Raw genomic sequence first — 16,647 nt, forward strand, 5'->3', positions numbered from 1 at the left:
TTTTAACATTACTGATTTTAATGTAAGTGCCATTAATTTTAAAGTTTTTAAATCTTATACCATTGCTCTAATGAAGTTTATCAATGAAAATAGGGCGCTTGTAGGAGTCTTCTGTTAAAATTGAATTCTGTATTTATATGTTTTTTAGATATCTGTGGTGTTCTATGTTGTGAATTTGTGATTGTGGTTTGTGTTTTTGTTTGTTTGTTTGTAATTTTGTGTTAGATGTACTTATTTATTTTTAATTTAGTATTTTTTTTTGTTTTTTTTGTTGTTCTTTGGGGTTGGCTGGGTTGCTGGCTGCCATCGTTTGTGAGAGACGGGGCCCCTTCTTTTGAGCTATGGGGACACTGGTGTCCAGGTGGGCTGAAGGGAGCCTCCAATTCTTACAATTCTTACGCTGTTGGCACCTTTCACAATAAATCAAAGCTGGTATGGCTGCTACGCTTCAGCAGGAAACCTGTATACAAGTGATATGAAAATTATTCTACCAACATTAACACTAACGACGCTAAAATGGCATGGCATTCCTTCTTTTGGCTGGTACTAGATGACCCAGACTTCTAGCATTGATAAATCAATGCAAAGTTTACATCATACCATCCTAATTCATGGTTTTAACTAGCTCGGATTATATGTTGCAAGTAATAAATTCTCCGCAAATTTGATGCCTTAGAAAGGGTATGTTTCATTGTCTAATTATAATGATTTGGCATATCTCATCTACAGAATTATAATGATTTGGTATTTGCGATAACACTGACTAACAGAGCTCACTAACAGCATAAGTTCTAACTCACTAGGTTTATTTTATTTATTTATTTTTAAATAGACCTTTATGTGACACATGTAACTGTTTGCTTGAACAGGATTTTATCTGTATCAATACTGGGCGATCGTATTGATTGTATTATTTGACACACACGGTTAGCTAATAATTATTATTGATAAAATTTCAATTAAAAGCTAAGTTATTTATACTTAAATTTACCTATTTAAGGTAAATCAGGAAAACGTTATAAGGAAAGTTTTGCTAAATCATAATTTAAACAAGTGAGTAAAACCGCAGTAAATGAAATGCAGTAACATGAAAGTAATAAAATCAGTAACATGGAAAGAATCAGGAAAGCACCTTTATCGCCTACTAGCAGATCAGGAGGAATAACCGCTGGGGGTCCTGGGGCTCCTTTTTCTCCATCACGTCCTGGAATACCAGGGGAACCCTAGAGAGAAATAAAGCGGCAATCAATAATTTAAAATATTTTTAGAAAAAAATTATATAATAGCAGAAAGTATTGCACCGCATACTTAGAGCAAATAATAAAATGTTGAAAGTAAGGATGAATTTCTTCAGATCGTAGTTGTAGAGAAGACAACAAAAATGTAAAAAATCATCTTTTTCAATATTATATTATATATAAGTAAATAATAACATAAAATGAAACAAAACTGAAATTACCATTCTCGCGAAAATTTATATTACTCTGATGATTACTAAATAATAATGGAAAATAGGAAACATCATTAGAAACCACAAAAATTTTAATTTCTGATCTCATTAATATATCTATCATAGTCATACTTACTGCATTAATGACATTCAGAGTACTCCGAATAATTTGCATTATAAAGTTCTAGTTTATGTACGTGTCCTAGGCTACTCGAACTGTAGTGAAGAGTCTAACAACTATTCGCTGGTCTTCTTACAAGTATAAGGATGAGTCTAAAGAAGAGTTAATTCAGAGAAGTCTTATTCACTCGCAGAAATTATACAGTCGGCCCTTTCTCGAGCTCATGTACAAGCCTTCCTACCAAAACAGCTTCATTGTAGTTGCGTAAAAGAAGTATCGTAACACGTGAACAGCAAAATGTCGCGTTAACTGTAAATTACTCCAAATTTGAAGCACGAGTAATATCACGATTTCTGAGAGCAAAACATTTTAATTATTCTGAGATTCACTGTGAAATTATGGAAGTAGAGCGAAAGTATTTTAACATTCAACCATAGTCAAATAGTACCATGAGTTTGACAAGACTGCACAGATTTGATTGGTGCTAACAGGCAAGACAAGAAGGGCTATAAACGTCGATTAATGACGAACGCGCTGGAGGTTGATGAAACGATTCACAGCAATCGCTGAGTGGCAGTCTCAGAAACTTCACAAATATTCGCTGCGCAACAACAATTTCCTACCGATGAACACGTGCAAAAAGATGTTCTACGATAACTCCATAACCAAAGAACAGATTTCTCTCGATAGGGAATTGAAAGATTGGTTGAAAATTCAGACGAGTGTTCTAAGAAAGTGGGAAACTATGTTGAAAATAAATGTTATATTGTTTGTTATACTGCATTGTAAATGTGCTTTTCAATTGGGACGCTTCCTTGACTTACAATAATCAAACGTAACTTACTTTTAGATTTTTTTTATTCCCTAAATACTTGGAATTCACATAAGAATTTTGTTTAAAATTTACTTATTTCACTCCTAAACATTAAAAAGAAAAGAGTTTTACTTCATCTCCGGGTAATCCTGGAAAGCCTTGGGGTCCATCATCGCCTTTCGCTCCTGGAAATCCTGGTTGTCCAACTTCTCCTCTTAGACCTTGCAAACCTGGCAACCCATCAAGACCTCTTTCTCCTTTTTCTCCTTTTGTGCCTGGAGCGCAAGCAAAGCAACTTCCACCAGTCTCACCTGGAAAAAAGCATTTAATGTGAGAAATTTATGATATCTGAAAGTTATTTTTCAATGAATTTCTCCTAAAGGTCGTATATTTTGGTTGTCTGTTATCAAATTATCCAGCTTCCGAATCATTCATGTCCTATCGCTAAATTACTAGAAATCATAATGATGAAAAATAGAGGTGATAAAAAAGAATTGTAATGAATGTGAGTATAAAAACTATTTATAAAATTGCATTTATATTACTGCATTGCATTAACACGCTTACACTTGCTTACTTAGCCTGCAACAATTGATTGTATTATTTGTATTATTGTAATTGATTGTATTATTGTATTCATTTTCCAATAGTAAGTTTTATTTCCTTGTACGAAGTAAAAAGGAAGTATTGTAATCGCGAAAAGTTTCAGGCAGCATATTTCAACGAAAATATCCCATTTTGACCCCTTTCAAATGCAATTTAACGATGTATTTCCGTGATATCTGTATGTAAGGACAGAATAAAACACTCTTTTCCTCCAAAAAAATTATAAAACTGCTTTAAAACGAATTCTGAAGAGATTTTTTCGTGGCGTCTGTACGAACGTATGTACGTAAGTATCTCGCATAACTCAAAAACGAGTAGCCTCAGAAAGTTGAAATTTTGTATATAGGACTGCTATAACATGTAGATGTACACCTCGTATTTTGGTTGCAATCGGCCGCACCAAACGTATATATAGCCACTCTGTTACCCGGCTCAATGATCTCAGTTTCTTTACTCTTATATGTTTGTAAATTGTACATTTTTTGCTTTAAAAATGATTGAATTATGTTGTTCTTATCTTCCGGTTAAGGTTTTTATGCCTTTAGTAAATCTGTATGCAATATTTTTAGAATTATCAACAATTTTAAAGTTGTTTAAGTGCCGCTAAGCCTAATAATTTCCTTGATGGCGGCTATTGCTTGTTTAACATTTGAAACAGCAGACTCGTGGATTTGTTGCTAATCTAGAGAAACTTAACTTCGCAACAACAAAGATAACGCCTTCATTTATTATTGCCAATTAAATCATGCTTTGTGAAAAACTGTTTCTTTTTTTTGTTTTGTTTGCTTAATTTCTTTTATACATTATTCTAGCTTTATTATAGTATTTGAACATGTGGCAACGATTAGATAATTCTTTAAATGATATAAAGTTTGTGCATTCTGAGTTATAATATGAACGAAATATTCTGAGTTATAATATGAACGAAACTGTTAAGTAAACCTAGCGCCAGAGTGTCGCTATGGTAAACAAAGTGAATTTTAAAGAATGCATTTATTCTATTGTGGTTTATGCGCTGTGGGCGAAGTAGGTTTAATTCAATCTAGTAAGTTTAAATGAAATGCAAGAAAAAATGTGTATAATTTAATATTCCGTACAAGGAAGTCATGTGGTGTACAAATCAGATTTTTTTAAATAAAATCGCATGACTAGAAGAGGTTAAAATGACATATTTTTTTTCCTGCTAACTTCTGAACTAAAACCAGAAATGCAATTTTTTTTTCCAGGGTAATAGTAAGTTTAGATAATCTTCATTTTCCAATAGTAAGTTTAGATAATTTTCATCGGAGGGTAGAAGGTTGGCTTTGGAGATTGTTGGCGACATTTTGACACCAACATGTTTCTTGTTTCAATAATAAAACAAGTTACCTTTTTCATTAATTATTGCGATATAAATATTTCGTTAAATGTCGCCAACGTCAATCTTTCCTAACTGAAGATTATTGTTTCCCTTGCACTCAGATCAAGGTTACTTATGGAATTACGTATTAATCTTATTAATGAAGATACATTAAATTAATAAGCATGGAGAATAAAAAGAATCTCTAACTATTCGCTTTTTAAATGAAATGAGAAATATGTCACTATTCCTAGCAAAGTATATCCTTTTCATTCCTTCGAAATATTTTCGTTTGCTATTCATATAAATTTTGCTTTCATTTTCTTCCGTATGGAGCACTTTATACCAATAATATATAATAATATTATATTTTAGTACTAAATTATTTATCTGTTGACACAGATCGTGCCGCATTTCGTTGGCATAAAAGTAAATTTTCTTATGGAGTAAATAAGCTTATTATTCTAACTGAACCACAGGAAAAGTAGAAGCCAGGTTTCACACTTTTCTGTACCATGTTTGGCATTTTACTACACTATTTCACCTTTCTTTCTATATGTTAAAAAAGAACTTCTTAAATTTTATTTATTATTTTTGTTTATATTTATAACTTTTACTACGATCCTAGTTACTCATTGTATGGAATAATTAATAAATTTATTTATAGTTGTTATCACACGTGCAATATTAAAAAGTTAAAGTACGAATCATTATTTCATTTATGAACTTTAAATATTAATTAATATTTTTAACAGCTGTTGGATCACGTACAGTTCTTTTCTATCATATGTTAATTTTAACACAGAAATTTCCTTTTATGTGAGTTTAATTATTAATCATACATTCTATCCACTTCTTCTACCTTTGTAAATTTTATGTTTGTATAAAACATCTGTTATTAAAATAAAAATTTAAGAAATGAGAAAGTAAAGTTTTTGCTTCCATCGGGAAAGAGATTTCTTAGTTTTTAGCTGTTCGTAGATGACTGCTTTGTCTGCAAGGATACTAAAGCTGCTGATTGCTACTTCTTTTAATTTCTTCGCAATCGAAGCGCGGTGATAACAATATAAAAGTTTTAGAAATCAGGCTGAAAATAATAAATTTCCCTGTGTTTTCAGAGAGAGCCTTACTGTGCACATGGTGAAATATTTAGTACGCTAAAGATTAAGCACCTTTTATTCCTGGTACTCCAGGTAAACCTGGTCGTCCTGGAATTCCTGTAAATCCTCTTTCACCTTTTGGGCCGGGTGCACCTGGCAGACCTGGAATGCCTTCTACTGTATCACCGGGAGCACCTAGTGGATAAAAGATAATGTTAGTTATCAAATTTTATTAACGAAATTTCATATTTTCAGAAGAAACATAAATGTTTTAGTACATGGTAATCTTGTATTTGATTAAAATATAACATTATATGACATTCTAAAGATGACACAAATTAACCTTCTAACCATTCTGAACCTCTTTACCCTCACAGAACACCTGAAATAATACTCAGGTCTCGGAGAATTCTTACATATAAAAAATTGTTATTAAAGAACCCCATTAATCACCGTTTATAAGCTTCTTTATGATTGTTCCTAGTGAAATCTTAGCAGCTTCTTGCAAAACATTAAGGATCCAGCGAATGTCGAATAAGAAATGTTGCTCTAATTAAATGCGCAAAATTTGTTGCATTTTTTGCAAACGAAATGAATAACGGTAACATTAATACAAAAGAACTTTAAACTAATGCTTAAATAATTTGGAGTAACTAATTTACAGTGTAGTATACCTCGCTCTCCTTTAGGTCCGAGCTCTCCTTTCTGACCGGGCAATCCATCAAGACCAGGGCTGCCATCCAAACCTTTTGGACCTTGAATAGATAGTCCTGGACTTCCTTTCGGCCCAGGCTCACCTTTAGGCCCTGGTGCTCCAGGTAAACCATTAGCGCCGGGCAAACCTTCAAGTCCAGCTAAACCAGTATCACCCTTTTCACCTTTGAAGCCAGGTGGACCTTCTCTTCCAGGTAATCCAGGGAGTCCTGGTCCTCCAGGAGGACCTTGTGGACCTCTTGGACCAATTTCACCTATAACAAGACAATTTTAGGTTAAATTCATAGTAAATAAATCGAAAGTAATTACAATATCTTTACAGGCTAAGTGTTAAATAATAAATTCGAGTACATTAAAGGAAAATAATTATTATGCAGAAGCTTTGCATTCGTATTAAGAGCATCCAGGGTTTGAAACAAGTATGGAATGTTCTAGAGTGTACACAGCGAAAAGTATAAACTTTTAGTAGCATTCGTACTCTCAAATTGAATTATTCTCCTCCATAATTATCTAAAAATTCCTTTATGTTAAAGGAACACTTTTCTTTTTTAAATCTTTAGTAAAATTTGTAATACTGTGAAGACTGTTTTTCAATAAGTTACATCATTAAACGTTTCTACAAAGCCTCTTTAGTAATGAAAGGTTGATATTTTGCTTTAATAAAAGACGATTATTATTATTACATTCCATATATTAGAAAAACAATTTGATAGCTTAATCAAAATGTTGCAAAATTTCCACTTTTTATGCTAGATTCGCAATAATTATCTAAATATTTTTAATTTATGTTTCTCTTTCGAGGAAATATTTTTGACAGTTTCAGTTTCATATTTATTTATATATGAGAATAAAATCATCATTTAATAGAATATGATAATATATTGCCTTCCGAAAATGGGTACTTATGTAAATAGTATTAAATCATACGTTTTAAATTATTACAGCTGAAGATTTCTTTTTTATGGATACTGTAATTTTAACAAAAAAATAGGTCGCAGTTAAAGGTCAAATACTTTCATGATAAAAATATAAACGAGTTCTTTAAAATTTTTAAAACGAATCTTCCGTCTCCTAAACTGAAAATTACATGGCGATAGTTTTCATTTTATTCATTATGAATCTTTCTATGTAGCAGGAAACAATTTATTATTGTCTATTTAATAACTTGGATAGGCTGCCATATTATCAGAAAATCATATGCAGATATTTTCAAATAAGAATGACAACAATAGTAAACAATTTTACCTGGTGTTCCATCCGTTCCTGGGTACCCTTGTGGACCTGTAATACCAGGAGGTCCTTGTGGTCCTGGTGGTCCCGCTCTTCCTTCTATACCCTGCAAAACCAAGAAACAATTCAAATAAATATTTAACCGTATGCCTTGGAGCAGCTCATTACTAGAACTGAATGTAAGTTCCACAATCAGCTAAAATAAAAGAATTGTCATAACTCACGCCTGGAGGTCCTGGTGGTCCTGGTAAACCTCGTGGTCCAGGTGATCCTGGTATTCCGCTTTCTCCCTTTATTCCAGGAAAACCATCTAAGCCAGGAAGTCCATCATCTCCGCGATCACCCTATAAATATTGAATAATATTCCTACTTTTGAACAAATAAAATACATCTATCATACAAGTAATATGTGTTCATGAACAATTTTTGAAAAATATAATGACGGAGACATATATAGGAAGAGATATATATAATGACAGAGACATATAAGACGGTCCAACAAAAGGCGGAGAAAAGTACTCGAAACCGACTACAAAAGTAATTTTGGCATATTAATAAACTCTACCATTAACATAGCTGCTACATAACTCAGAAAACATATCGTTTCCCTGACTATTAAGAAAAAAGTGAACATAAAGGGGAAATTTGCTGTAACATTTCAGCGAATTGCTGTTTTATGTGACCTCCCATAATGAAAAAACCATCACCAATGTTTTCCGCATTCACACAGGAAGCGTGTTATTCTTTTCTATATTAAACTTCCAGTTGTTGAAGTTAGCAAGTCACACATTAGTCTTGTTTAATGTTTCAGTTTGCTGTCACTAATACAAACTTAACATGATAAAGCTTTGTGGAGAACCTCTTGGATAGTGTTCTATCAGAAATGAATAGCATTAAATTAATTTGAAACAGATATATTCTGAGATAATTTGTTAGGATGTGCGCGTAATATAATTACAACGCGTGGTTTCCTAATCTGCAATTGAATAACGTTATAAAAACTGCTGCAGCTTTTAATACATCATGCGTAGTTAACAGCAGATGTAATGTGTTTGGAGCGTTATAAAGCGTTTATCGATTTATCGATTTTACCGGTTAAACTTCTCAGTGTATTTCTGAAATGTATAAGATTACATTTGAAACCGCACTGTTTAAATTCTGGTCTGTTAAATTTTTATTTAATAATTTCTAATTTATTTTCATAGAAAGATTCTTTGTCAAAATTTGTTGCATCAATTTTTAATTGTATAGCTCCATTCCACTTCCTTGATGTAAGTGCTACAATATTTGGAGTACTATTTAACCAGAGGAGCTAAATTTAACAAAAATTTGCTTTGACCAGAAAACCTCTAATAGCAATATGCTAAATATTTAACCCAGTAGATTGTTTCCTTAAAGTTTAATACTAAATTCTATTTTGAAATAAATTGTGTGAACAATAACGTACCTTAAATCCTAATACACCGGGCGGTCCAGGAAAGCCATCTTTACCCTAAAAAAAAAATAATTAATGTAAAACTTTTATAAGTAACGGCGCATACGTTATTAGGATCAAAGAGGATTTTTCACAGTTGTTATAACTTTTGACAATCATGTTTTATACTAAAGCAAATCAAACACTTACTCTAGGTCCAGGATACCCAGGAAGTCCTTTTTCACCTTTCATTCCAATGTCTCCAGGAGGACCCTATTTAAATAAACAATAAATATTTAGGAAAAGAATTCTCGAAATGTCAAAAGCAATGTAAATTGACTTTTAAAATAAAAGTATTTTTTAGCGATCCCCCAAAAGATAAGTACAAAATCTTGTTTTCTTGCGTATATGTTTTCCTAGTCTAATGTAAAAGTCATGTACACATAAACTAGTTATTTTCGATGTTTCTTTTTTTAATTATTTGCATTTCTGGACGATTTAAAATTCGAAATAATAGCATTTGCCTCAACGCATCAATTCTGTCAAGCAAGAATGTTAAGTTTAATAAATGGATTTTGTTTTAATCCTTCTTTTTAACTTACCCTCACTCTCGAAATACGAAGATTTAATTAGCATTTGATAACGCAAGCAGTAAGTTAATTTAATTCAGATTGTAGCAAATTATCATATACTGAACATCTATAGCTGGGCCTACTACTACGTGCATGTAATTAGATTCGTTAATATTAATCTGCGCGCGTTAAAATTTTATATTTTAACTCAGTTTATGTTACTCATTTATGAGCCCAATGAACACTTAATCGTTTTTAAATGCTTCTATTTTGTGTCTATGCATTAAAAATTAGTGAAGCTTAGCTTCGACAATAGCTCGAAAAGAGAGAGAGAGAAGCAAAATTTATTTACTTTATTCAGTTAAGCGAGATGTGGCTGCTACTTAAAAAGGCTTTCAAGGTGAAGACCTAAGAAGATTTTATAATTGCATACTGACACTTCATTACGTTATAAAGTTTGCGTGAATATTTTTTGGGGGAAATTTATGGAATAATTGTTAAAACTTGTTGTTTCTGTGTATTTATTTTAATTATTTCTCGATAGTATTTTATTATAATTTTGTGAATGTATTTCTATAAATTTGTGGCTAACAACTGTACTTTTTAGTATTAACTGGTTTATTAGTTATAGTATATGTATATACACGTCGGAAATTTGTATAAACAGCACACGCAAAACCAGAAATATAGGCTGTTAAATACTATCTGTGCTGGACGATAAAATTGCCATTAAGGAAATGATATTTGGCAATTTCTGCCCAAATTTGGCACTGTTTGAAATTTTTTTTTCCAAAAGGAGTTTTTATAAACAAAGGTTCAGTTTGATACCGTTCATTTCTTTCAGCATCTGCTTAGTGATACTATATAAGAACACTTAGTCTTCAGTTTGAGTCCAAATGTTCTGAGCTTTTAGCTTTTGCTCAAGCAGAACATCTACAATTCTTTGCAGTCTGAATTCTAACCTGAAATTATTCAACATCAAAAGAAATATACTATATATTCGTATGATCAAATATGCCAGATTTGATTTTGTTTTAATGAGGATTATAGTATTATTTCTCGGTACAACTGATTCTGTATTTCACTGTATTTTTGAATTAACTAGCTATTACAACAGAAATTCAAGTTGCACTGTTCATCCGTCCTACGTATTCAGTAGATATATAAAGAAACGCCATGCATGTGACACTATTTTAAATATGGCAGATGATATTTTTGCGATAAGTTTTATTAAATGGCAATAATAATAATAAAATATCTAAAGCATAATTTTATATACAAATGTTAGACGATAAGATTTTATATTCTTTCTTCCTTTTTATATTTGATAACAATTCACAGACTGAAAATGTTTCATTATTTTAGTGCGCTAAAGTGATGAGTAAATCGTCTGCGCCCCAATAAAGAAACTCAACAGAACTGCTATCGTGTAAAGATTCTGAAATATTTTCAAAAATACAGACTCACCATCACACCAGCTATGCCATCGAATCCTCTGTCTCCTCTTTCTCCGGATTCTCCCTTAGAAAACAAATGGTTTATAAGAATTTATTCCCATAATGTTTTTAAATTAAAATAGTCTAAATATGAAATAAGCTTTTTATATTGTAAACAAGTTTCAGTTGATGCTTTAATATGGGTAACATTTATTTAAAAATTTATCTTACTATTAAATTATTAATTATTATTATTAGTCCAAAGGGGCTTTGTTCCTGAAGAACTAATGTTTTCGTTTTGCGATTTTGCGTTGAATCACTATAAATGTCCGTTTTACTTCTCAAACTGTTGCCACCCAAAGTTAGAGTCCTGCATTATATTTTAAGAAATTAAATAATGAAAAATATGCATAAATATATGTATATTTCTCGCATTGTGATAAAACAACGGTACATACAGCCATCGAATTTTGAATGACGTAATCCTCCTACGAATATGGGCATGTGGAAGACCAAATTTGAAATATGGAATTTATTTTATTATCGATTTCATATTTTCTAAAACTTTAACGAATTTTTGAGTAACAAACTCAACGATTTAAAAGCGAGCAATGGCAACACTGTACGTGAAAAAAAAAAAAGACCTTTTTATCTCCAGCGTGCGGAACTGTGTATCGGAAATTCTAAAGATAGCTAGCTCACTTTAAAATTATTTTGCGATATTGCTATTGAACTGAATTTTATGGTTTAAGTGCAGAGAACATGATATTTAATAAAAAAGGTAACACGCAAAAAGTTAAAAAAACGCCCCTTTGGACATAATTTAAAATCTGGAAACTTTCCGATTTTTTTTATTATTATTTAAAATTTCTGAGAATTTATATACTTTAAAAAAACTAAAGATTGTAATAAGAGATAAGTGACAGGATGAAAAAAAAGGAATATTCATTGAAGTTTTGTAAATCTACTGCTGTAAGAGCTAATACTAATGCAAGCATGCTATAAAGATGTTTTATATTAAGTAGTATTATATGAACAGTTTGAAGGTTTTATAAAGTTAACTTTTATTTTTAAGAGAAAAATTCTTAATTCCGAGGTTATGTGAAGGGAGACGTCGTAAAATAAGGTATGGCAATACTACAGAAATACCAATTCTTCATGCTGAGACCAGTATAGTCTCATAAAAAGCAGTCTAATATTAACCTTCTCATCGTTACGGGCTTAAAATTTCGTATTACATTTATGACTTTCTTATTCATTACACATGAAAATTTATACCAGCTTTTAATTTACCCGATTTCGGGTTAAATGCATAGTGGGAGAAAACGAATCAAGATACAAAATGAGAGAGTTATTTTTTAATTATAACTAAGAAAATGCAATTTATTCATGACATTTTGAAGAACTTTAAATTTCAGAGCTAAACCCGTAACGCTCAGATGAAAAAGCTTAAAATTTACTCACGTTATGCTGTTTGCCGTTGCTTATTATTAGTCTCTTTAGATTTAGTTCTTCAGGCTGTTCTTTTATTACATTTAGTCTCGTATTAGTTGGTAAACAGATTACGAGTGTTCGCACACAGGCACGTATTTAGAGGTAATTTAAAAAGACACGCATTTCATAATAGATTTTTCTAATATTACTATCCGTTTTCTATTTCATTAATTCCACATTCCTGGCAGTATGCAGTGTTAGTAGCGTTCAAGAATAGAGGCATCTCATCTTATAGTTTCAATAAGCTAAATCGGCTTAATGCATGGTGGCTCCGTGTTTCTTCCCATATACAACGTAAAAGTGGAGCAATTTTCTTCAGAAAGCCTGGGATTCACAGAAGATACACCTGGGAAAGGTGTATCTTCTGTGAGGAATGCGATGCATTTATATTAGTCCTTCTCTGTTTTGCACATGATATGTGATGCACAGAACCGATCTAAATGTTGTATGTTTATTCTTCATACATAATACAGACTCGTTAAAATTTTAAATATCTAAATTTCTTTCAAGGTCTGAAATTTTAACATTCTTTCAACTAAAATGTAATAGTCTGAATGTGTTTTCTTCTATTGTTATTACCGAAGAACCAAAGATATGGCTGTGTTAAGTACATTAAATAATAGATCAATGCATAGTTAAAAAGGATCTATTTAAAAAATTACTCTTCATTTATTATTTATTAAAATTGTTTATAAAAATACTTATTTGGATAACAATTTTAAATGCATAATTTAAAACTTTTTAATTGGTTAATTTATTATGGGAAGGTAATCAAAGGTTATTTGCAAAGAATAGGTAAGCCTCCATGAACGATTGTTTAACAGAAAATCGGTCATATTCATAATACTAACAGAAAGAAACCACAAATACCCCATGCAGTCAGCTCCAGCTTAGGCGGGAAACATACGCAGGAGAAATTGTCAGTGTTCGGCGGTCTTATCTTAGTGTTCGGCGATCTTATATCTTATGTAATGGAAGAGTATAATGTACAAATAAATTGAATATTATAAATCACATAATAATAAAGTGTTCTGTAACATGCAGTAACATATAAATCATAAACACATAATGAACTCTGTCTACTAGAACAAAGTATGTTTTTAGATCGTAGCTATTAGCGCAGTTGCTAAACTGCAAGGATAACAGCGCACCATATACACTTTATAACAAAAATTCGACGCACCAAGAAGGATCATCCGATTGCTTTGAAATTTCGCATGCATAAATGTTTTTACCAAATATGCAAATGATTAAAATTTGGTGTCCAATGAATAGTGCGATCTCCAGCGCATTGGAACTGCGCATCTAGCATATGTATATAAGGAGCTGTTCTTGAACTGTTGTTAAAAATTTTTGTTGCTTTGCAATTTAGTATACCTTTCAACGACTTAAAGAAATGCCTCGCCGCAGGAGTCGAGCTCATTACGAGCAACTGTCAGAGTTTGAAAGAGATCGTATCATTGAATTGAAAAACTCAGGTTGGGCAAATCGGAGAAGCGCTCGTCATATGAGTCGAAGCGATGCGGCGATTAGAAGATGCTGGCAAAAATGGGTGGACAATGACAGATTTCATAGCCTCCATGAACGATTGTTTAACAGAAAATCGGAAAAGGCCACAATACATCGGAAGGACAGAGTGATTGTCAGATCAGCTGTCACAGCGCCTGATTCATCGCTATCAACCATCAGACGTGCGACCCGCACACAAGTCTCCACCATGGCCATTCACAGACGGCTGATAGAGCGAAATCGACTCTCGTACTGACCGTTACGCCACCTTCCACTCATGCCTGCGCATTGTCGAGCCAGATTACAGTGGTGCTTGCCTCGATCAGGTTGGAATGATGCTGACTGCGGAAGTATAGTCTTTAGCGACGAATCCCGCTTTCAACTGTGTCATGACGATCATCGAAGACATCCCTTGAGACGCCCAGATCAGCGTGCCGATCCTGCTTTCACTTTTGCACGCCACACAGGCCCTCAACCAGGAGTTATGTTCTGGGGTGCCATTTCCTTTGATAGCCGAACCCCTTTGGTTGTCATTAGAAGCACACTTACAGCACAGCGGTACGTCGACGATATTCTGAGACCTGTTTTGCTACCGTTCCCTTTGCAGTACCCTGGCCTAATTTTTCAGCAAGATAATGCCAGACCACATACGGTAGGTGTTGCTATGAGCTGTCTTAAAACTTGTCAAAACACTGCCTTGGCCAGCCCGATCGTCAGATATCTCTCTTCCATCGAGCATGTCTGGGATATGATGGGAAGGCGACTGCATCTACCAGGGAATGTTGATGACCCAGCCCAACAATGGGAGCAAACTTGCAAGAAATACCGCAGGAGACAATCCGAGAGCTTTATCAGTCTATGCCACGCCGTGTGGCAGCATGCATCCAGGCTAGAGGTGGGTCAATACCTTATTGAGCTCGTTACTTTGTAACTATGTAACTCGGAAATAAATCATTAAATTGTTCTGAATTTTAATCATTTTCTATTCTGTACACATTCTTCCTATCCACCAATTTTTATCTCCATCGGACAACTCTTTCTTGGTGAGTGGATTTTTTTTATTATACACAAAACATATAAAATTTTCATTTCTTATGTTCTGTACTTCATTTGTGACTCACATGTATTTTGGCGCTTTTAGACTTCAAAATCTTATGAAGAATTCTGAAATGCCACACACTTTGACTAAGCAAGAAAATGCAAATGGAAAGTATGGTTAATTTTTGCAAAAATAGCTATATATGCAATGCTTTCCATGGGACATCTTAATTTTTCTGCCAGAAACTGCCAGATCTATAATATAATTTTAATACAATAGTCCCCTAATTTAATTCAAACGCTACACAGGAATTAACAAAAAGATTTTCAATTCTATTAAGTTAAACTGTCCTACGCGGCAGCGAAAAGTAACAGAGAATTGTGGTGAGTCCTTAATTACAACCTAGAGTCCAAAATTACATTGGTTACCTTCTGTAACCATAAAAAAACGCTAATTTCATACGAAACAAAAGCAAAAGTTTAATCATACATATTTTAAGTAGTTTCCCTTGATTTCCATACCTTGGGTCAATAAAATGAGTACCAAGTTCTCTTGGGGACTAAACATTGAGGGTCTTGCGACAAGCTGACCACTTGTTCAGGGCATATGCTTACGTATCCCGGGGCCCACGGTCAAGAAAGCAGATTTCGGGGCACTGCAGGCCTTGTCCCTTTAGGGCTGTTTGCGCTACTGAGTTTAGTTTTAGTTTTTTTAGTTTTATTTTAAAAAGTTAACAAAATAAAAGCAACCTGATAGATGCAAAAGGATAAAAAAAGAAGCTCACATGTTACTAATTGTTAAAAAAATTAAAACATTCTTCATCAAGCAACTAAAATATATTTATATGCTGTTTAATGTGCTAACAAAATATATTAAAGTGCTTCCAGGTTTAACTTACCTTTTGACCTTTTTCCCCTCGCGGACCAGGTAAGCCAACTGTAACTCCTTTCTTTTCCAAGAAGTAGCCATCGCAAGCTCCAGGCGGTCCTGGTGGGCCAATCAAACCACGATCTCCCTAGAAACAGATAACAATGTACTCATATTTTTATTACAGATGTTACAGTAAAATACTTTTCAAAATCACGTTTATAATATAATAAACTTACATACACCATTAGAATTATTTTGAAACAGATGACGTGATAAATGTGCAATGCCCTTCCAGCAACTCGAACTCCGGACTACCGATTGCTACCCGGACGTGATTTCCAAATTACATTACGAATTGCGACGATTAGGGCGCAAGAATATTACTAGAATACTTACTAGAAGAATATATAGTAACTACAAACTTACTAGAAGAATATAGTAAAAATTGTTCAGATATAATGCTAGCCCATAATGAATTTGTTATAGGTAAGAGAATTATTGATTTTTATATATTGCCTGTCGCCGATTTCTATTAATCACAATTTTTGAAATGGTTCCTTTTTTTTAACACCATTATATGGACCCTGTTATTCACCATCAAAGTCAGTTTGGTTATCTTTCTCAAATTCGACACACGCAATCTCCAGTCAAGTCTAGCTTAAATGATTTTGTTTGCTAGTATCAAAAGTCAGTCTGCATTATTGGCATCAAAATTAAAAGGCTGGAACTTCTTAAGGGCACAGTGTATAAATTTCACCTCTGGCAAAAAGAGTAAATTTCCAAACCAGTATTTTTCAAAAAGGATGATGTTATGCCCTATATTAAATCACTGCTCAGAAGGTTTGAGGTATCAGCACAATGTTGAGGCTTTTCATAGACTCACACAAAACAAATTTCAAAGAGACCTTCTTCATAGTGGAAATGACTATTTGCCAGTGT

At 33.0% G+C, this 16,647-nt stretch overlaps 1 protein-coding gene across 1 annotated transcript in view; it reads right to left on the reverse strand.

Moving 5' to 3' along the window:
* Positions 1-16,647, reverse strand: part of LOC118195887 (uncharacterized) — a 235,872-nt gene that overhangs the window by 59,891 nt on the left and 159,334 nt on the right. The window contains exons 11-20 of the mRNA XM_085812832.1: positions 15,737-15,853; positions 10,828-10,881; positions 8,999-9,061; positions 8,822-8,866; positions 7,599-7,718; positions 7,390-7,480; positions 6,105-6,398; positions 5,503-5,625; positions 2,518-2,696; positions 1,133-1,223 (exon numbers count right to left, since the gene is read on the reverse strand). Of these exons, the coding sequence (XP_085668958.1) occupies positions 1,133-1,223; positions 2,518-2,696; positions 5,503-5,625; positions 6,105-6,398; positions 7,390-7,480; positions 7,599-7,718; positions 8,822-8,866; positions 8,999-9,061; positions 10,828-10,881; positions 15,737-15,853 (1,177 nt within the window). The remainder of the gene's footprint in view (positions 1-1,132; positions 1,224-2,517; positions 2,697-5,502; positions 5,626-6,104; positions 6,399-7,389; positions 7,481-7,598; positions 7,719-8,821; positions 8,867-8,998; positions 9,062-10,827; positions 10,882-15,736; positions 15,854-16,647) is intronic.

The sequence above is a fragment of the Stegodyphus dumicola genome, chromosome 3, assembly GCF_044657685.1.
Source record: "Stegodyphus dumicola isolate Sdum_Otavi_A_Nest chromosome 3, ASM4465768v1".
Classification (NCBI taxonomy): domain Eukaryota; kingdom Metazoa; phylum Arthropoda; class Arachnida; order Araneae; family Eresidae; genus Stegodyphus; species Stegodyphus dumicola.